The 23,124-nt window shown below is 39.2% G+C and overlaps 2 protein-coding genes across 2 annotated transcripts in view; one reads left to right on the top strand and one right to left on the bottom strand.

Moving 5' to 3' along the window:
- Positions 1-18,116, bottom strand: part of SPMIP7 (sperm microtubule inner protein 7) — a gene marked incomplete at both ends in the record, with an annotated part of 56,370 nt that extends 38,254 nt beyond the window's left edge. The window contains 2 exons of the mRNA XM_081244083.1: positions 9,073-9,170; positions 17,567-18,116. Of these exons, the coding sequence (XP_081100209.1) occupies positions 9,073-9,170; positions 17,567-18,116 (648 nt within the window). The remainder of the gene's footprint in view (positions 1-9,072; positions 9,171-17,566) is intronic.
- A 2,818-nt stretch (positions 18,117-20,934) lies between these two features.
- ZPBP (zona pellucida binding protein) overlaps positions 20,935-23,124 on the top strand; it is a gene marked incomplete at its 5' end in the record, with an annotated part of 85,485 nt that continues 83,295 nt past the window's right edge. Inside the window, one exon of the mRNA XM_081244795.1 lies at positions 20,935-21,061. Coding sequence (XP_081100921.1) covers positions 20,935-21,061 — 127 coding nt within the window. The remainder of the gene's footprint in view (positions 21,062-23,124) is intronic.

Here is a 23,124-nt window from a genome sequence, read left to right as displayed (position 1 = left end):
TGGTTGCTAGAACTTATTTTAATACTTAAATAGTGTTAGATTCTGTTCCAGCACAAAGTTCTGTACTTGCAATCAGTTGGGTGCTTTTGAGGGTTGCTTTTAAGCTTTGTTCATTAAAGTCCAGAGGAAACTTTAGAGTAGGGCTAACTAAGCCTGACTACAGAGGTGACATCCTTCTAAAGTGTCCACCTGACATCTCATGAACTAAAAAGTTTCTTCCTTCTACTTTGTGGGGACATGGACATTCCCTGTTTGAGCTTCAGAAAATGATCATGCCAGTTCTTTACAATAGGTGTTTCCTCAGCTTTGGTAGTTTCCCTTTAAGGAGGCACAGATCAGTGCTCAAAGATCTGCTCATTCTCTCTCCCAGATCTCCAGAGCCCCCTCTCTGTAGCTCCCTCCTCCCTGGTATCCTACTCTGCAAATTCTGCTTGGCTTGCCCCTCACCCGCAGAACACCAACCTCTGTCTCCTCAACTGCATGAAAGTGTGAAGCTTTGTATGGATTTCCCTTCCCTGGACTGTGGTTTAGAAACTGTCTCCGGGTAGTAAGCCAGTATGATTGTGGAGTTCACAATGTTCTTCTTCCTTCCTCAGAGAGCTCAGTACTTCACTGCCTCTTGTCTAGTGTCTGGAAGCCATTATTTCTCAAAAATTGTCCAGTTTTCTACATTATTAAGGCAGAATAGTTGAGTGCATGTTACTCCATCTCCTGTACTTCATTAATTTCTTCTGTTATCTTTTTTCTCGCTTTGTACTATTGTTGGTTTCCTTTGCTGTCCATTTTCTAGCATTTTGAGAAGGGAATTTCATTCATCAAGAAAGGTGCTACTGGTGTTTAGTGGGGAGAAGCCAGGAATGCTGCTAATCATCCTACACTGCACAAAATCTCCCCCACAACAAAGAATTATCCAGCCCAAAATGTCATTGCGCCAAAGCTGAGAAAACCTGGTTTAACATATTATTTCTATTCTATCATTTAGTTTTTCTTCAGGGACTCCAATTATACATATATTCTTTCTTCTTTGCTTATCTTCCTTTTCAACCATTTTCACTCAGATATTTTAAACTAATTCTTCATTCTTCTTCTCTTGGAGGTCTTCCTGCCTTTCTTCAAAGTCTCCCATTAAATTTTTATTTTAACTAAATCTTATTTAATTTTAGTTTCCTTGGCCATCATGTAATTAGAAATTAGGTCTGAATTTTGAAATGAATTTTCTTTCATTTATTTCACCTAAAATTTTATTTGTAAATCTTTGAATTTCTTTATGCAGGCAATTTTCATATTCTCAAATGCTTGCCTGAAAATATATAATAAACTTCAGAGTGTTATATTACAATTTTTTTTATAGTTGATTTGGGGAGGAATTTTCTTCACTAAAGTATTTTGATTCTTGTTTTCTGTTTTATTACAGTTTTCTTTAATTCATTCTGTGAATTTTGTGTGGTTTAATATTTGTAGTTCAATGGTACCCTCTTCTGTCAGTGTAGCTAAGTACAGTTTCTTTAATAAAGTTTTTTCCTTATCTTAGTTGACTGTTACCAGAGGGGGTGTATAATCTCCAATTAAATAATTATTTTTGCCTTTCAGGATCTTAAATTTTCCTCTTTTCCTTCTTTTTTTTTCTTTTAAACTTCTTCTCCTATACAATCGATTCCTTTCAGAAACTGCCATCTCAGATCACATGTTCTTTTAACTCCTTCTCTGTAGACTTAGACTTTAGACTTAGACATTATCTATATTTTTAGTCTTAGACTTTGTCTATTTATCCATGGTTTTGACCAATTTTAAGCTGGCTTCTGTCTACCATGTAATTTTTCCAAAGCTGTCCTCATTTACCAAAAAAGGGTTTCTGTTGAGATGTTGAGACATGACTTGTTAGGATTTTCTGTTTTCTTTTCTTTTGAACTTGCAGTAATTTGAAATTTAGAATTTCTCTGTCTTCTAGTTATGGTGATGGTAAGGTTTTTGTATACTGTCATTTGTCTTGTTCTGCACTGTTTTTGAGGCTATGTGGGGATGCACAGTTTTATGAGGTCAGCATTATATTTGGCTTCCCCAAAGTTATATATTTTTGTTCTTCTTGATTGACATTGGCAGATATTTATCAATTGTTTATCAGTGAACCAACTTGTGGCCTTGGTGTTCTTTTAAAATATATGTTTGTTTTCTCTTTTCTTATTTCTCATTTTATCTCTATTATATCCTCCATTCAACTTAAAAAACTGACTATTTTTTTTTCTCATTTTGAGATGGATGCTGGCTTAGTTCTTAAATTTTCAGGTTTTCTTCTGTTATAACATATTCATTTAAGATTATATATTTTCCTCCAGGCACTGTTATAGTTGCATTCCCACACGTTGCTATAATAATTCTATTTTATTTTATTATTTTATTATTTTTAGTGATAATTTTTGTTTTTATCCCTTAGAAGTTTGTATACAAGAAAACTAAAAGTAAATGAACACCAACATTTACAATTCCAGATCCCTTCATTTTTTAGAATTAGCAGTAGTCAAATTAATATGAAGAACCTGGAGGAGGCCAGGTAGCAGAAAAATATATAAACTATTGACCTAAATATCTTGACAGGCTATGTAACTATTAGAAAATCACTTATTTCTCTCTGGGTTTGTTTCTTCATCTGTTAAATGAAACTTCAGAATTGTATGATTCTTACTGAAGTAGTTACAGATGAAATTATATGATGCCTGGAATTTTCTTTAAAATAACTGAGTGAGTTTAAGATGGGAGTATAGATTATATAAAACTGGCCAAATAATAACTGCTGAAACTGTATGATGGGTACATAGGAGCTCTTTACATTATTGCCTCTACCTTTGTATATGTTTGAAATTTCCCATAAGTTTTAAAATTAATAAGATTTTAAGAAGAAACAGATGATTCTTTGTCTCTCATTTTCACAAATTTTACTGCAAGAGGCAAGTACTCTTGCCTCTTTGTGTGGGATCAACACACAAAACCAAGATCACAGGCAACATCTTCAAAATGTTAAAAAGAATAAACTATGTTTAATCTGAACAGAGTCGATAATCTTCATATTGGATGTGTACTATTTTTAAAAACTGATGGTCTTGATTTCTTTTTCACAGATCCTGAGAACCAGTCCATCCTGACCACATAAGTGATTTTTTCCTTCTTCTCTGGTTTGTGGTGATTGTCTTAGATATTGACAATGTAAGCTGTAGTTCTGATCTATTCTTTGGTTTCTGTTTGGCAGTGGAGAATCTGGGGCAGGAAAGACTGTGAACACAGAGAAGCGTGTCACCCAGTACTTTGCAACAATTGCAGTTACTGGAGAGAAGACGGATGAAACTGGCAAAGTGCAGGTGGGTCTGATTGGTGTGTCAGAATCAAGACTGTCAGAGCGCTCCGGAAGCCCAGATGTGAGGACTGCTCTTGTCTTTGCAGGGAACTCTGGAAGATCAAGTCATCAATGCCAATCCCCTGCTGGAGGCCTTTGGCAATGCCAAGACTGTGAGGAATGACAACTCCTCTCGCTTTGTGAGTCTCTGGGTCACAGAGGGTTTTCTAAGGGCTTAAATGCCCAAAAAGGCATGTATGAGTTATTATTCAATCTCTTCTTACTCGTGCACTTCCAGTTTTGTATGCAACGTCACCTTTTTCACTTGCAAGGGTAAATTCATCAGGATCCACTTCGGTACCACAGGGAAATTGGCTTCTGACCGGATCCAAGTCCCTTCTGCCATGTCTGTATCTCCTGTAGTCTGGGGATGATTTGTAACTTGCCCTCTCTCCAGGTTTTCTGCAAAGCTGGCCTGCTGGGTCTTCAGTCAGGGACCCTAACTGACTCCAGGCTGGTCCCAACCATGGCGGAATCACTTCTGGCCTTTCCTTCCCTGGAGGCTCACTCCTCCCATGATCAATTTTATTTTTTAAATTGAAGTACAGTTGATGTACAACATTATATAATCTACAGGTGTACAATACAGTGATTCACAATTTTTAAAGGTTATAGTCCATTTATAGTTATTGTAAGATATTGGCTATTCCTTGTGTTGTACAACATTTTATTATTCAGTTCAAGATATTTTCTAGTTTCCTTTATGATTTCTTCTTTGGCCCATCACTCATTCATAAATACATTTTTATATTTCCAAATGCATGATTTTCTAGGGTGTTTTGACCTGTCATAATAGTCTTGTGGGCAAAGAATATACTTTGTATGACTTAAAACATTTGATAGATTTTTAGACCTGTTTTATGGCATAGTATGTGGTAATTTTTGTAAATGGTCCTTGCAAAAAGATTTATTTATGTATGTCTATTAGGTTGAGTTATTAATTGTGCTGTTTTATTCTACTATATCTAGTTCCAGTATATCTATATGTACTATATTCCCCGGTATCCCATTGTCCTGTTAATTGGCACACAGTTTATGATGATTCCTATCAGCCTGAGTCATTAGCAAATATTTCAGTGCCTTTGCGGATAAAAATCCATGTTTCGCATAGAGGTCACCCAAATAAACCTAACATTCTTAGTGTTATGCACTACTAACAAATATGAAATCTTTGACAAGTCAACTGCTGCTACATCAATATAATTTCTACATCTTTTCTGAAGATTACACATAAACATGGGTAAGAATAAGAGCTGTGTGAGAGATGGAGCAAACAAGCAAATAAAACCAATGGCTCTACTGCCAAAAATGAGGCATGTAGAAAGGCAAAATCACATCAATTTTTTATTTCTAAAAAGTATTCTAAATTACAATTGACTACAATTCATTTAAAATATTTTAGATTGTGAGCTTTTCAGCAATTTACAAGATTTGTCACAACTACCTGTTTCCTGTGGGTAATGTATTGATAAAGTTGGTGAGTGATGTGTGGATAAGATTGGTCCTCCTCTAGTTTTAGGGGCAAAGATTCTGAAATCTGTCATTTCCTATTGTTCTTCTTCAAGAAGGTAACTAAATCTTTCCTAGCAGGGTCTGAATTTATGTCTCCCCATTTTCTGGTGGTTCATATTATTGTTCATCATCATCTTGGTTCATCATGTCATTGGTATCATGGCACAGTCTTCCATTGGAATCTGGATTTTTCTCAAATACACAATCTCTTCCACTTCCTGATTAGTCTTGTAAGCTGCCATTTCTATGATATGTAGCTTCAATTTCTTTATGAAATGTTTTAGTTTCCAGGTCCTCAAATTTATCATCTACATAATTTCCTAATAAATATTCATTTTCTAGTAGCTATTCTTCTGCTGGTGCATCTTCTATCTCTGTTCTCTGAATGTTTTGTGTGTACTATTTCATAAAGAAGTGATTAAACTTGATCTTTGACTTCATCTCTAGTGCTCTTGGAATCTGATTCAATGGGAACCTCTACTAATAAATCTAGATATTTCCTAGATTCTTCTGACAAGACTAATAACATTGAATGAGATCTCTCTTTATGTCCTGATACTTTAGCATCATTCACATTAAGATCCTCCATCACCAACAATATCATGTTTCAATTTCCTAGAATTTCTTCATGCTCAACAAGACCTAACAAAAGATAACAACTGATGCCCAGATTCTAAACAATGCAATTACCATAAACAATGTGAAGAAATAACTTTCAAAAATTTCCTTCTTTCCACTTTTGTGTCTTCTGTGCTTTGTCTGTCTTTTGAGACTCTTGCTGCCATTTTTGTTGGTGCTGGGGCTGACACCAACAGCTGCTGCTGCTGCTGTCATGATTGGCTTACTAATAATTAATCCTTAATGTACAGAATATGTGAGGGGATGCTGCAGGGAACTCCATAAATAAACAGCAGTGGATATGATAATTGTCTTCACATGTTGCTTCTATCCTATTCTCTTACACATCTAGAATTCCAAATAAACATATATTTTTCTTTTTCACTGTATCCTCTATGATTTTTACTTTCCCTTTGGTATTTTCCATCTTTTTGTAAATTTGTGCATCATCAAGAGTATTTTCCTCTCTTTTATCTACAGTTCTCCAATTCTGTCTTTAACTGTGTCTAATCTGCTACAGCACCCATCTACCTTATTCTTTACTTACTGTATTTTTCAGTTCTGGTACTACATTTTTCTCATTTTGCACTTTCTAATTTCTAACTTATTTACAAAAATTTCGAGCTTATCTTTTTTTTCTTCTTTTTGAACATTTTATGCATATTTCCAATGTCTAGAATCAATTTTTGTCTCTCTTTGTTTTCTCTCATTTCTGCTGATTCTCATTCACAGTGTCCTTTCTCTTTATGTGTTTGGTTACTGTTGATTGTGTGTTAAACATTATATTTTAAAAGTTATTGACAGAAATAATTTGGGGCTTAGTAATTAATATACTATCATCCTTCAAAGAAGTTTTATTTGTATGTGTCTGGATTCTGGGAATGATAGCAATCTAGGGTCGCCTTAATACCAGTTCAAGACTTGGTTTTCTCTTTTATTGTGAAGCAGCTGTAGTCTGTTCAAGGCTTTTTACTATTGATCTACCCTTACTTCTAAGGTGAAAGCCTTCAGGTGTAGTGGGTGGTTTTCAAAGATCAATTCTAATTTTTGATGTTTTACCCATGAGGCTAGGAAATGTTCAGTTAAAGTTTAGTTTCCCTTTCCAGAATAGCAAATTCCTGTAAGGCCAAAGTGACCCTAAGTGATAGCTTAAATTTTAGAGTTTCTACCCTCTCATTGGCCCAGTAATTTCTCTCCACCTTATTAGATTTTGATATTAAAAAATGTTAATCCAGTTGTTTTTCCATTGGAAGTACTGTCCCATGTTACTTAGCTCCCATTACTGGTAGTAAAATATCAAGATTTTGTCATAAAAGTCTAAGCTTATTTTAAATTTAAATAAGTATGCTCTATAAGCATTTGCAGGACAAGCACAAACTTCAGAATTCTAATTCTACAATAGATAGCTAAGTAAAGCATATAGCCTTGCCATAAATTTGTAGACTTAGATGGAGAAAAAAGGCATTAATGCCTTCAATTTCTTATAATGTTCCCTTTCATTTGCTTTCACGGACTTACCAGAAGGAGCAATAGACTCTTTGAAGAGTCTGGAGATGGAATAAGTGAAACTAACAAATTTTCTTTACCCTTGTAACCAAACTCTGCCTTTTACCTGAATTTAGAATAGCTCAAAACAGGTCAAATCTCCCTTATTTCTAATGCTATAATTTTCTTATAGAGAAAAATGCATAGACAAGGAAAGACATGAAGCTCTGGCATGGGTGAATGGCATCTTGAGTAAAGGAGGCATTGGTGACATTTATTTTGAATGACCTTTTTATTCCATGGCCATATACCCTAGTACATGATTTGTGGGAGGTATGCTCCATTCCTCTTTGTGGTAAAATTAGAAAAGGCAAAGGGAGAGGTGGGGAAAGAGGGAAAAGAAGAAATCAATCTGAATCTCTAAGTACAGATAATTTATCAGGCATATCAACTTTAGGAAGGAGTACATACAAGAGTAACAGAAATGGAAATTGACTCCTTGAAAGCATCCATATCTTTACTGCTAATAGGCATGGGTTTCTTTTTGGAGTGATGAAAGGGTTCTAAAATTAGATTGTGGCAATGGTTGTACAATTCAGTGAACATCCTAAAAAAAAGAAGAAAACCCCCCCACTGAATTGAACACTTCAAATGGGCAAACTTTATGGTGTGTAAAACATACCTCAGTAAAACTGGTTTTTGTTTTTTGCTTTGTTTTATTTATTTATTTATTTATCGGTACGCGGGACTCTCACTGTTGTGGCCTCTCCCGTTGCGGAGCACAGGCTCCAGACGCGCAGGCTCAGCGGCCATGGCTCACGGGCCCAGCTGCTCCGCGGCACGTGGGATCTTCCCGGAACGGGGCACGAACCCGTGTCCCCTGCATTGGCAGGCGGACTCTCAACCACTGCGCCACCAGGGAAGCCCTGTTTTTTTTTTTTTTTTTTAATCACTTGTCATATCTATGTATTCCTTGGGGAGTCTTCAAGTAATTTAAATATCATGGGTTTAGAATCTATTAATCCACATAGGATGATTCAGACATATATCTAGGTTTAAAGTTTGTGGTCAAAAGTCAGTTGCTTAACATCACAGGACTTCAGATTTCTCAAATAATATGGGGATAACAACACTGTCTTGTCCAGAAGCAGGGACTCAAACACAACTGTTGTTCAATTAATACATGGTGGGAGTGCTCTAGGTGAAGTGTAGGATACGACAAGGAAAAGACACTAGTGGGAATGTGGTTTCAGCTGAAGTCTAGCTTTATTCTGTTTCTTCAAGGAAGTCAGTCATTGGCCAAAGCCTGAGTGGTCAGTGTGGGAGGGTGCAGTGTCCAGCTGGCAGCTGGCAGACATGTAGTGGCCATTGCCCACTGCCACTGGGGAGGGTGCACTTGCCAGTAGAGGGGCCTGTGTTGGGCACTACCATCATCTACTACTCATTCCTCTTCCATAGCACTGTTCTGTTGTAGGGATGCACAGACATGCATAATATACAATGACTGTGAACTTCTACATAGTGCCTGGCACATAAGGAGTACTTTATAAATGGTAGCTATTTTTTTTTAAAACTTTTTACTTTATATTTGGAGTATAGTTGATTAGCAATGTTGTGTTAGCTTCAGATGTACAGCAAAGTGATTCAGTTATACATATACATGTATCTATTCTTTATCAAATTCTTTTCCCATTTAGGTTGTAACATAATACTGAGCAGAGTTCCCTGTGCTATACAGTAGGTCCTTATTGGTTATCTATTTTAAATATAGCAGTGTGTACACGCCAATCCCAAACTTCCTAACTATTCTTCCCACCCCCCACCCTTCCCCTCTGGTAACCATAAGTTTGTTCTCTAAGTCTGTGAGTCCGTTTCTGTTTTGTAAATAAGTTCATTTGTATCATTTTTTTATTCTGTATATAAGCAATATCATATGATATTTCTCTTTCTCTATCTGACTTACTTCACTCAGCATGCGTAGCTATTTTTACAGGGCATAAAATATCAAATACAGACAAGGAAATAAATTGATTACAAATACTACATAATGCTATGCAGTAAGAAAACCTTATGGTACATGTTGCTTCCTCATCAAATGTATATAGGTGATTTACTGAGTATTCTTCACGATGAGGTTGTAAGGCAGTAACTCTCAGTGGGCTTGTCCAACCTGAAAACAAAAATGTATGTGCTTTGGGTACATACGTACGAAATACAAATGTACACAATGCAATAGGAATTTCTTCTTCCACCAGAAATACTTCCTACTAGAAAGCTAAACTGTGTGGTATTGATTTTTCCATGAATTATCTAACAACTTTTCTCAGCAGTGAGAACAGAAGCTCTCTGGAATTTATGTGTTAGATTAATTAAATAGTGTACAATTATTCGTTATTTGTTATTTATTATTGGAAGAGATCTCTTGGGCACTATTAATCTGTGCATGTGCACGCAGACAGGTTGGGGATGGTGGTGACACAAAGGAGTTTACAATGTAGATAATTCAACCTAATGATAAGAGACGGGCATATATAAAAGCTGCCTTCAACAAATATTTACCTCACCACAAATGAAAGCAGATGAATATATAAAGATGGAAAACAGGTTTCCTGGTTTTGAGGTGCTCATGAACAAACGGAAAAGACAGACATGTAAGTAGATAATTTCAGTATAATGTGGTGACTGTGATCATTGTTGAGCTCTGAGTGCTGTGGGAGTGCAGAGGAGGGACATCTAATCCAGCCAGATTGTAGGGAGTTAGGAACATCTTCCTGAAGATAAGACCTGACCTCATCTTGACAATTGAGTATGACTTGGATAGCAAAGGGGAAGTGGAGGAAGAAAAGTCATTCCAGATGGGGGAACAGTATGTACAATGGTAGGCTTGCCTTGTGAGAGCAACATCACAACTCTTACTGAAGGTTGGGTATAGCTACATCTTGAAATGGCAGCCAGGGAATGGTGGAAGGTGAACAAAAGAGGTAGGCCAGTGTCAGGACATGAAAGCCTTGGACCTATCCTCCTTGGTATGTCTTAATAAGAGAGACTGATAACTTTGGCAAATAATTCTGGTTTGGACAGTGGACTAGTGTAGGTGAAGACAATGGTTGTACCATAGAGATCCCTTTCCTACCGCATGGGGTCTTCTAACTTGGTCCTCCACTTTTTAGCTTTGCCCCATGAATTAATCTAACTTAGCAAAAGATGAACTAAAATGTTAAAACTGGGAGCGAGCTGGACAGTACAGAGATATCTAAGCATAGGTGAGAGGAATTGTGAGAGGGATTTGGGATAACACAGGAGCACCCTGGTCACCATGGATAGCAATCTGGTGAAGCTCCGTAACAGACTACAGCAATACTTGGGGCTTAATCATGTATATACTTCCTGGCTAAGGTGCCACTGTGACCTCGTGAATTATTTGACCCCCCCTGAGTCTTATTTTTCTTACCTTTAATGATTGCTGTCAGAGTTGTAAAAACTACCATTAATGTATTTAAAGGAGTTGGCAAATTTCTGGCATGCAGTTTCTAACATTATCAGTTAGTCGTTGTAACATTATTAGTACCTACAGTAGAAATGTAGTAATGTCATCTTCATAATGATGATGTTGATTCAGTCAGTATTTGACCAAGCAGGACAGAACGTGCAAACTCAGAAGTGGCAATGAAGGGCTGGAGAACGGGGGACCCTCCGTGGATTCTGAAGGTAGGTGAGAGAGAGTAGCAAGGGAGAAGGCCTTGACAGAGCACTGCTGACTGTGAAGATGGAGCAGGCCATGTGAGGAGACTCCAGGAGCGGAGTGCATCCCCTCCTGCCAGAGAGCAAGGAAACGGGCGCCTCAGATGTCAGGGACTGTTTTCTGCCCAGTTGGAATGAGCCCCAAAGTAGATTTCTCCCCAGACCCTCCAGATAGGAACAAAGAGCACACCTTGACTTTGGCAGTTGGATCTCAAATAGAGGACACAGTTAAGCCTGCTCAGGTTTTTGACCCGCAAACTTGTCGGTAATAAATGGCCTTTGTTTAAAGGTGCTAAGTTTGTGGCAGTTTGTTATAGCAGCAAGAGAAAACGAATACAGAAGCAGGGGCAAGAGGCCAAGGCAGAGTGAGAGAGGCAGTGCTGAATTCCACGATCATTTCAGTTTCGAGAAGGAGGATACTTCCGTCTGTGACTCAGCTGGCCAAAGAAAACCCTCCAGTGGATTCTCATGCCATCAGCAGCAATATGGTGCTTCTTGATATCCTCTGATTTGAAGCCATTCTAGCAGCTACTTAGAAAAAAAAAAAAAAGGAAAGTAGAAAAACAAGAAAACTAACATTTTGACTTTAAGCCAGAGTAGAAGTAAATAGGGCAATGAATTACAACTATATACCTCAGGGGCACTACGCTTACATCTAAGTATGATGACCTCCTTTCTTCTACCTTGTTTCAGTATCTGGTGCTGCAAAATAACCTCAAACCTAGTAGCTTAACACAACCATTCATCATCTACTGGGGCTCTGAATTGTTCTGTCATAAGGCATAGCTCCGATAGCTGAAAATGTTCAAAATGACCTCACTCACATGGCTGGCAAGTTGGTATTGACTGTTAGCTGGGAGCTCAGCTGGGCCTGATGACCAATGCCTTATTTTTCTTCCCCTCTGGATCTAGGTTGGGTCCCTCACAAAATAGTGACTGAAACTCCAGGGGAAGAATCCCTAAATGACCAATCTCCATGTGCAAGTACTTACCAGGCCTCCACTTGCATCATGCTTGCTAATATCTTATTGGCTAAAGCCACTCCTATGTCCAAGCCCAGAGTCAATGTGAGAAGGAAACAGACCTCATTTTATGGTAGGAGAAGTGACAGGCACACACAGGAAGGGGTGAGCTGCCAAAAGCCACTTTGGGGAACAGCTATTACACACCTCTCCTTCATAACCCACAGTCTCACTTCATTGCTTTCATGCCACCCAACAAATATCAAGTCTTTTGTCAAGGAAAGCACTGTATTATTTCCTTGACAAAAGTATTTCCTCATTTATTAGAGAGTTAACATGTTTAAAACTGTGATCGTATTTTTACAGTGAACGGGTTTTGTGTGTAACCCATGAAACTGTATGAATTTGGAGGAGTCTACCATGAACACTATTTTCCCATAGGCCTTATTATTTTTATTATAAAACATTTCCATAACAAGGTGCTTTTAAGGAAGCCAAAACCTTAGAAAAAAGATTCAAGGACTATTCTATGTATTTTTTTTTTTTTTTTTTTTTTTTTTTTTTTGCTGTACGCGGGCCTCTCACTGCTGTGGCCTCTCCCGTTGCGGAGCACAGGCTCCGGACACACAGGCTCCGCGGCCATGGCTCGCGGGCCCAGCCGCTGCGCGGCATGTGGGATCTTCCGGGATAGGGGCACGAACCCGTGTCCCCTGCATCGGCAGGCGGACTCTCAACCACTGCGCCACCAGGGAAGCCCTGTATTTTTTTTTTTATTCATAGGTTATCTCTCCTCTAATGGTTACAGACAGGTTTGCTTTTTTTTTTTTTAAACATCTAAAATATCCTTTGTGAGTGGTCTTCCCTTAGTTTTCTTTCTCAATATAGCAAAAGGTAGGTTAATTATGTTGATATTTTCAAAGAACCAACTTTAGGTTTAGGTTATTTTTTCTGCTGTTTTTCTAGTCTCTATTTTATTTATAGGAACCAAACATCCAACCTTCAAAATATATGATGCAAATATTGACAGACTTGAAGAGAGAAACGGCCCTGCAATAACAGTTGAAGACTTTAGGACCCTACTTTCAATAGTGACTAGAACAACCAGACAAAGATGAGCAAGGAAGCAGGGGACTTAAACAACAATTTGACCTCACATTTACAGGACACTCAAACCAACAGAATACCCAGGCGGAATACACAGTTTTCTCAGGTGCACATAGAACATTCTCTAGGCTACATTGTAGGTGACAAAGCAAGTCTTAGTAAATTTAAAAGGACTGAAAGCATGTAAAATATATTAATACTTTCTGAACACAGTGGAATGAAACTAGAAATCAGTAGACTGGAATAAAATTAAAAACTGATATATGAAAATTAAACATCACACCCCTAAATAACCATTGGGTTAAAGAAGAAATAACATGGGAAATTAGAAATTATCTTGAGACAAATGAAAACAAAAACATAAGTAATGGGGTTCAGCAAAAGGAGTGCTAAGAGGAAAACTCATAGGTATAAATGCTTGTATTAAAGAAGAATGATCTCAAGTCAACCACCTAAATTTACACCTTAAAAAAACTAGAAAAAGAACAAACTAAACCCAAAGCTAGCAGAAAAAAGAAAATAATAAAGATTAGGTCAGAAATACACAAAATAGAGAATAGAAAAACAACAGGGAAAGTCAATGAAAGCAAGAGTTGGTTCTTGAAAAGATCAACAAAATTGACAAACATTTAGCTAGATTGACTCAGAGAAAAAGAAAGAAGGCTCAAATAACTAAAATCACAAATGAAAGAAGGGACATTACAACTGATTTTTGCTGGAGGAGGTCATTGAGAGGACGTGACCACCCACTGACCCATGAGCTGAACTCAGGCAATCAGAGGCTCCTCACCCCCTCCTCTGTTCTTGAAATGAATGTATGTTCTGCCCACTGGTCCCACAGGAGGAGCTGTTTCAGGAACACAGCCTTGAGAGAGTAACGTTTCGTTGAGACCATCTGGGCAGTATACGTGACTGAACCCTATTAAGTCCTCTACATAAACTTGAAGATTCTGGAGGGTGGGTGCGGAGATCTACTGAACTTAAGGCACCTAAGACAAGCATAAGTAAGTTTCCTCGGTAATTAAACCTGCCACCTACCCGTCTGGAGAGTCTGCCTCTTTCTCCTTGCCCTGTGAGTACAGGGGCCAGTTTTGGATTTCACCTGGGGAACTCCTGAGGTTCTGAACCAACAATTTTACAGAAATAAAAAGGATTATAAGAAAGTACTATGAACAGTTGTACACCAAACGATTATATAACCTACATGAAATGGACAAACTCCTAAAAACACATAACCTACCAAGACTGAATCATGAAGAAACAGAAAATATGAACAGACCTATAACTAATAAGGAGATTGAATCAGTAATCAAAACTCCCAACAAAGAAAAGCTCCAGATCAGATGGCTTCACTGGTAAATTCTACAAAATATTTAAAAAAGAATTAACACTAATCCCTTTCAAGCTCTTCCAAAAAAATTGAAGAGAACACTTCCAAATTCATTCCATAAGGCCAACTGATACCAAAGCCAGACAAAGACACTCCAAGAAGAAATGGACCAATATCCTGATGAATACTGATGCAAAAGTCCTCAAATACTAGAAAACAGAATTTAACACACATTTGAAAGGATTATACACCATGATCAAGTGGGGTTTATTCCTTGAATGTAAGGAATTGTAATTGTGCATTAATACATTGTGTGGCAATGTAAAATGGATTAGCCACTATGGAAAACAATAGCTGGCTCCTCAAAACATTAAACACAGAATTACTATTGAGCAATTCCACCTTTCGGTATATACTCCAAAGAACAGAAAGTGGGATCTTGAAGAGATATCTGTACACCCACGTTCATAGCAGCATTATTCACGATAGCCAAAAGGTGAAGCAACCGAAGTGTCCATTGATGGATGAAAGTATAAACAAAACGTGGTATATACATAAAATGGAAGATTATTCAGCCTTAAAAAGGAAGGAATTCTGACATATGCTACAGCAAGAACACTGTTGTCCATGAGGACACTATGCTAAGTGAAATGAGCCAGTCACAAAATGACAAATACTGTATGATTTTGCTCATATGAGGTAGCTAAAGTAGTCAAATTCATAGAGAAAGAAAGTAAAATGATTGCTAGGGGTTGAGAGGAGGGAGGGAAAGGTAGTTAGTATCTGATGGATATAGAATTTCAGTTTGGTAAGATGGAAGGAGTTATGGAGATGGACAGTGGTGATGGCTGCACACCAATGTGCTTAACACCAATGAACTACACACTTAAAAATGGTTAAGATGGTTGTTACTGAGGGTGTGTACACTAAAATTCATATGTTGTAGCCCCTACCCCAATATGATGGTATTTGGAGGTGGAGCCTTTGGGTAATTAGGTTCAGATGAGTCTCCCATGACAGGATGAAACTAGGAACAAAAAACAACTGACCACAGTTAAATGTCTAGATAAGGTTGAAATAGGACAAAAAATCAGCAATATAATCTTTCAGGATCTTGTTTTGATATTTATGAAAGTCCACTGAAAAGCATAATGGTGTGTGATATAATTAATTCTGAGAAGATATCCTTCTTTATCAGAATTTATGAGAAATTATGTGTATTTAGGTTTGCTAAAAACTGAAAGTATTTATTATTTATAATTAATGATTATTTCCAGAATCACTGAAAGCATAGGCCAAATTATACTGAAATCAATCCCTGAACTGCAAGTATTGTTCTTTAAAACTGTTAATAGCTCATAACAGCTACTACTAATTAAATGCTTTACCAGGTTCCACGAATTTTGCTAAGTATTTTACCCATCTTAATTCATTCAATTTCTACAATTTTATAAGAGAATTTATGTATGAAGGAACTGAAAATTCTGGACTTTAACTTTATGACTTTGTTTAACTTTACAACATCTAACAGATGTTATTGGTTCATCCCTTTGTCAGATATTTTTACATAAATAACAGTAAATAGCCCTCGCTATTATAAATTATAACTAGTATCTGAATTTTACAAATAAGGATACACAGGCATAGAGATTAGCAATGAGTCCTGGGTCACGGTGCAAGTAAATTTCCTGCCAGGAATAGAGTACAGACAGTCTCACTCTAGAACCTATTTTCTCCATTCTGCTGTACTGATCTAGGCAGTGAAATAGAGGCTAGATGAGCTCTATATTTGGTTCTGAACTGTTGGTGCAATGTCTGTTATCCCTATTTCAGTCGTAAGTTAGCTTCTTCACCTCTAATTTGTTGGAATGCTTTGACAGTTCACTCTTAGGAAAACTTACGAAAACAAATCAATATTGTTCTTAAAAATTACACTAGGTTTGGATTTTCTGCTTACAAGCAAAGTGTCATACTTGTCTAATATAGGACTACAATGAAAAATGATTTCGATTCCTTTAAAGAAGAGTTCTTGATAATGACTATTAGTGTACATTGAAACATTAACAAAAGATTGAGCTCAAGCTCCTTTCTGGACAGATCAGAAAATTGGTCACTAGTTCAGAATCAGTGAAAACTGTACTATGGCTGTAAGACTGGCCTGAACTCATCAATGGTTCCTTCAGTGTGAATTGCATTTGCTTCTCAGTAATACCTTATTTCCCTAGATGGTATTTCAAATGGATTATAAAATAATTATTTCTTAAAATAGGTTATTGAACCTCGTTTATATATTTACATGAACATTCCAAACTAAGGAATTTCCCTAAGCCTACCCACTGAGGCCACAACTAGAGTGCACATTAAAAGCATAGTTCTTATCCCATGCTTATCTCTCATCAAATTGCTCTTTTCTTGTTCAAGACTGGGTATCTGGAGAGTGTGGCTTGGGACCACTATTTTGTGGGGCTTTGCATTTCTGCTACCTTTGCCCTGATTCGTACTCCCTTCCTGGTCCCAAGTGCCTATGGCCTCTCTTCATGGAGGAGTGGCAGGAACCATGAGCTTCCACTGCTCCAAAAAACAATGATGTCACTGTTCCTCCACACAGCCTCCCTAGGCCTCTGGTCCGTGGCTGGGCACTGCAGAGGAGTGGTGAAGAGGGCGCAGCCTCTTAAGGCTAGAGCAAGCTCAGCATCTCTTGCTACAGCACTTGGTCTTTGCCTTTCCCATGTGCTCAAACATGTTAATCTCTTTTCACTCCCTGCCTACCAGGCACATTCCATACAGGAACACTGCCCGTGGCTTTCTTCTGGAAGTTTCTCACCACTTCTGTGCCAGGCTTGTGACACGCTCTGGGAGTTCTTACAGAGAAACCAAAAGGTGCAGCAGTCAGTGAGTGTTCATCAAATTCTGCCTCTAGGAATGTGGTGGAGTTATTTATGCAGGGGTTGCCTCTCTTCAGCTCCTGTTCTTACAAGACCCCAAAATTTATTTTCAACTACTTTCGCATTGCATTTCAGCTCCTGTAACCTAACTCTTTGATAATCATGAGCAAATTAATTTTTTCAAAGGACAGAGACAGATAAGGAGGCATGATACACAATTATCAAAGTTAAATATGAATTCCTTTGTGGCAAAATTAGGTTATCTGTGTGTTTAGAATAAATTATCTGATATATACTTTGTGTTGGCCACATACTGATGAATGTATTTTTTTGAAAACCAACTATTTTTTTACAAACAGGGTTATAAAAGGCTTATCATTCTTATTACTTTTTCCTTACAATCCATAATTTAAAAATAAGAATTCCTTATTTGGTCTTTTACAATTTTATGTCAAATGAACTGCTAAATACTGAATCTTAGATCCATGCTCTTCTCTCTCATTTGAGAGTTTAAAAATTACAAAGCCCATGTCACTTCATTTACCTCCAAGTCTTGCTCGGATGGAAATGTCTGGTACTGCCCTGGAATTCCATCTCCTGTCTTGTTTTAGTTCTAGTAACACTTTTTTCCTTTTTAATGTCGTCTGAAGTCCTGTGTCTGGCCTGGGAACTCGATGTTGAGGTTTCACATCACTGAAATCTACCAAGCTTGGTATGGTTCTGCCAATGCCAGGCTTTAAGTCAGCATCACCACCAGGACTCACAAACCCTGAACAGGTGTCACCTAAGGGTACATCATCCCGAAGTGGAAATAATGGATAATCTGGCCCATACGGTGGGGGATAAGGATAGTGTAAATGACAGTCTGGTAGGACTGAAGGGGGATAAGGGTGAAATTTAAGAAAAGTCGGGTTGCATTTCTTTTCAATTCTGCCACAGTCATATCTGTCCTCAACTCCTTTCACAAAAGGCATGTTCAGTTTTCGTGAGAGTGCATGATAGAGTGGGTAATCTATATTCTCAACAGCCTTTGTTCTTGAAAGGAAGGATCCTTCAGAGATACTTATCTTTCCAGGTGTGTGCTGTGAACCCATATCTACGGCCTTTCTCTTTAAAATTGTGGGTGACTGTACATTAATTGCTTCTGAAGTCTCCTTTCTCTTTAACTATAAAACTCTTATATTTCTAACCACTGAGGATTGGTTAACCTAACATAGTTATTGATTTGGCTTTCTCAATGTCAATAGGGTGGAGTTTATTCTTTTAAAAAATTTTTAAGGTAAATATTTTTTCACCATCAAAGGAAGTAAGGGACCAGAACAGAAAGAAACAAAACGAAACAGAGCCCATGTTGCTTGGCAACAGCTAGAACTCTAACACATTGGACCATTTATTATATACATCATAATTTAATTCTTAGGAAAAACAAAAACAGACTTGTCAGTAAAATCTCCATGACAGTTTCCTCAGCAATGCTCAGGAAAACTGTGCTCATTTGTAATTTTTTAATTTTTCCATAAGTTGTTACTTTATGGGTAAATGAGATTCAGTAAAGGGTATAAATAAAACAGTTAATGAAGAGGCAATATATTTTTAAAGCATATCTCTGATATACTTGAAGTATTTACCTGATAGATATAAAAAAGTACAAAACACACTGCCTATATAAATTGTAAATTTAAATGCAGTGCAAAAAATGAACATGTATCACATTACAGTTAAATCAATGTATCTAATTTTTAAGGATAGTAACTTGCAATTTATAGTCAAAGTACAGGTTCATCTTTTACGTGCCCTACATTATCCTTACTTACCTTTTTGCTACCATGATGGCAGAGTAAGAGCAATGAAGTTCTTAAACTCATTTTGGAAACTACAGTAAGTAGTAGATATCAGCTCAATGCAAAAAAAAAAAATCATCAATATACTGTTCATTTAAAGCTCATGTCAAGTAGGTAACTTGGTCTTGCACGAAAACTGCTATCAAAGGAATTCCAGACAGTAGAATTTGGGCACAAAAGCTAACACCATCCCTACTGGAGTAAAAAGTGCAAATACTAATGACAGACCCACTTTCTTTTTGGTTTTCAGCAATCAGCTTTCCATCTTTAGAATCACACCATACATTAACTAAGATCTCCAATATTACTTCTTATTCTCAGGTTGAATATTAGGAATTTACACAGCAGACCAAGGCAGGAGGGACTGCTGAATTACAGAAAGCAGAGATTTCCAGATTTAGCATGGTCTGAACAGTCCTCTCTGCCCTTTATTCTCTACAAGTCCACAGTCCAAAGTTCATGTTGTGCAGGTTGACTTGTTTATAAAAATTCAAAGGAATTTTAGCAGAATATATATCCAGACAAATATAGTGATTTATTGGGCACTATTCAGTAAAATTTGTTTACTAGGTGTGCTCAAAGGAAGTGCAAGACCTTGACCAAAATGCTGGCTGGATCTAAATCATGCAGGTCTCTTTACTAAGACATGCCTGAACAGGCTGTACTCAATTCAGGACTTTATACAGATTAGAAAGGATTTCTAAAGAAGTAAATCTACTCAGTATAATAAACTGTACTGGACACATTTTACCAATTAGCACATGCATAAAGATAGCCAGAAAACTCAAGAAATAAGCAGAAATTTCAATTTCCTTTGTTAATAAGAACCAAGGACTTCTTTGGATATTTACATAATCCTGGACATTTGGATATGTCCAGGAAGACATTTGGATATGTCTTCATCCTGGTCCTGGTCCAAAATAAACTCTCCTTCCTTTCTGCTAGATGTTTTCTGTTCTTTTCTTTTTTTTTTTTTTTTAAATAACTTATGGTTATTTGAATGCTTACTTTATACCAGGAACTATCCCAGGAGTTGAGGTTAACATGGTGGCAAAACAGACACGATTCTAGCTGTGAAGACATAGTTGGTAAAGCAGGCCAGCTGAAAGACAGCAAGGGGCGATGCTCTCTGTGGCACAAACAAGCTACATCTGAAGGCATCGATGTTCGAGATACGCCACCGAACAAGCGGGGCGGTGGACTCAGGTGGGTGCTCAGGCTGTCCGTTCGAAAACCCTCGTGTGGAGAGAAGGACACCCAGAGATGGCTTTCAGACCACCTGGACCACTCATTTCTTCCGATTACACAGGGTTATTAGGCATTCTGTCTTCTGTTGCTTAAACTTCATTCTCCTATGTACTTGTACCAACTGGATAAGATTTACTTGTATCGTAGCTCCCTTCACGTGAAGTGAATCCTTCCCACCGCAGAAACGCAGAGGATTCTAACACGTTCTGGCTATAAACGCCCACGTAGGCGGATGGGTGGTTTAATGCATCTTCCTGAACTCAGGTGATAAAAGACCATCTTTCGGGCTGAGCGCTGCATGCGGTCCATTCCATCGAAGGCTGTTGCCTCGTTCTTCCGGCCCAGCCTCTTCCTGGGGCTCAGGGCCCACTTCCATTCCCGGTGGCTGGACCTTGCATCCATCGCCCAGGTGCGTCCCATAAATCCGTAGGTAGTCAGCAGCCGACGTCGGGAGAGGCAGGCAGCCCTCTCGGGCTGGACCAGCCCTCACTCCCGTGACCCTCGCCCTGTGGTCCAGAGTCGGCCTCAACGCTCAGACTCGGCCAGCCCGTCCCTCGGCCCGCGACTCTTCTGCGGCTCCACAACTTTCCACAGGTCGCCTATGCTTTCCGGGCTGCCTGAGCGACGGCGGGGTCCTGATGGCGGGCGAGTTCGCGCCCCCAGGCCTCCACGACCCGTCCAGCCCCGCCCCCGCCCTGCCGGAAGTGGTGGCCCTTTTCCGGCCCCCCTTCCGGTCCGCTGGCGGGCGGGTGGGCGCGAGCTGCCTAACGACCTTCTACGCTGAGTGTCTGCCGGCGGCGGCGGCGGCGGCGGCGGCGGGTGGATGGAGGCCTCGGCCCCCGGCCGGGCGCGGCGGGGCTGGCTGCGGTCCCGGGCCGCGGGCTCCCCGCTCTCCCGGGCCGCGGTGGTCCTGGTGTTCTCCGCGCTGGTGCTGCGGGCGCCCGCGTCAGGTGAGGCGGCGGAGGGCGGCTCCGGACCGCGGCTCCCGGAGGTTTTTGTGTGTCACGGGCGTCCGCTGCTGGGAAAGCCTCTATCACTGGTCCCGCTCTTGAATTTAATAGGAGGACTGGGCACACTGATGTCGTCTAGACGGGCGAGGTCATTCAGACACCCACAGCTCAAGGCTTGAGATTAAATTGGCTGTTAACAAGCCCCTTATCAGCCCCCGGGTCCTTTGCCAGCTTTCCACGACGTACGGGGCTCAGGATTTCAGTGTATTTTGAAATGAGTAGACATCCCGCCGCGTTCTCATTTCCCGTGGTCCTGGAGCTCCATCTATTGGTTTTAGCTATAAAGTACAGGAACGACTGGGAACTTAAAGTTTTGATCCTCTGCTGCCGCCTTTTGTTTCCTCCTTTTGATTCAGAGATCCGAAATACTTTCTCATGCTTTCAAAATAGAGTTGAGATACCGAAGGGAGTGCTTAATTAAAGGGGTGTCATTTAACTAGAAGGGTTTTGGCTGCGTTATGTTGCGTTCAAGTTTTAGACTTTTTAGAAATAAAGTATCTCCCAGAATTGAATCATAGAAAGCACAAACGAGGCTTGTTTAAAATACAATTTGTGCAGAAAAGGGGCAATGAAAAAAGAAGCCCTCCAAGAATATGAATGAGGAAGGGCTGCGGAGGTAGACAGGGGATAGGAGGAGAATGGAAAGAAATGGGGTGAAGAGACATTACAAAATGTGCCAAAGTCCAAAGGTCATTCTAGTTTAAGTAGAGACTTGCCGATAGCCGTTAATTGCCCCATAGGAGAAGGATGCTTCTTGACCACGGCCCGTGATCTTATGCTAGGTACGACTGTGTGTGTGTGTGTGTGTGTGTGTGTGTTGTCTTTTGATCCAAGAACAAGATCAGGCCTGAGGATATAAGAAGTAGACGAAGAACGCAGTATCTTAATATGTAGGGTATGAATAGTGAAGCAACATTTATGTAGCGTTTTATAGTTTATACAATAGTCCCTTCAGTTCCTACAAAAACTCTAAATCTGGAGCTTAGTCTCATTTGGCGGATGAGAAAACTGAAGCTCCTGGAGTTTTAAGTGACTTTCCTAAGACTAGTTAGTGGAGTTGGGATTTAAATCCAGGTTATCTGACTTTGTTTTTTTTGTTTGTTATTTTTTTGCGGTACGCGGGCCTCTCACTGTCGTGGCCCCTCCCGTTGCGGAGCACAGGCTCCGGACGCGCAGGGCCAGCGGCCATGGCTCACGGGCCCAGCCGCTCCGCGGCATGTGGGATCCTCCCGGACCGGGGCACGAACCCGCGTCCCCTGCATCGGCAGGCGGACTCTCCACCACTGCGCCCCCAGGGAAGCCCCAGGTCATCTGATTTTGAATAGCATGCTCTTCTTTGTTCTCTGCCTCCCCTCTTTTAACACCACAGAGGATTTGGGTCTAAGCTTTATTGCGTCTTTTCTGCTGCTCCTGCCCCTTGTCTGTGCACACTCCTGTGTCCATCAACATTGACTTGTTCAGCGAGAACTGAACAACATCAGAATATATCCTATTTAACAATTATTATTTAATATTTGCTATGTGCAAGGTATAGTGCTTGACGGATGATTTTTTTCTTGATTAAATCTTTTATTTGCTTGCTGGTTTTTGCAGAGTCAAAGCATGGCTTACAGAGACCTCCCCAGTCTGGCCCTGGCTTCCCATCCCTGTGTCCTCCAGGTTTAAGGAACATACTTTTTTCTTCCAGTTTTGTTGAAGTATAAGTGACATACAGCACTGTATAATTTTAAGGTGTACAGCATAAGGATTTGATTTACATACATCATGAAGTGATTATCACAATAAGTTGAGGGAATGTCCATCATCGTATATGGGTACAAAATTAAAGAAATAGAAAAAATTATTGTTTCCTGTGTTGAGAACTCTTAGGATTAACTCTTAACAATTCATATGTAACATACAGCAGTGTTAATTGTATTAATCATATGTTTATCATAATAATTTATATTATCATATGGTTTATTACATGCCAAGTATGTACTTATCTTAATACTAGAAGTTTG

This window comes from Mesoplodon bidens, assembly GCF_964165515.1.
Source record: "Mesoplodon bidens genome assembly, chromosome: 9".
Taxonomy (NCBI): Eukaryota; Metazoa; Chordata; class Mammalia; order Artiodactyla; family Ziphiidae; genus Mesoplodon; species Mesoplodon bidens.
Note: the sequence above shows the minus strand (reverse complement) of the source record. Positions and strands in the feature narration are given on the sequence as shown.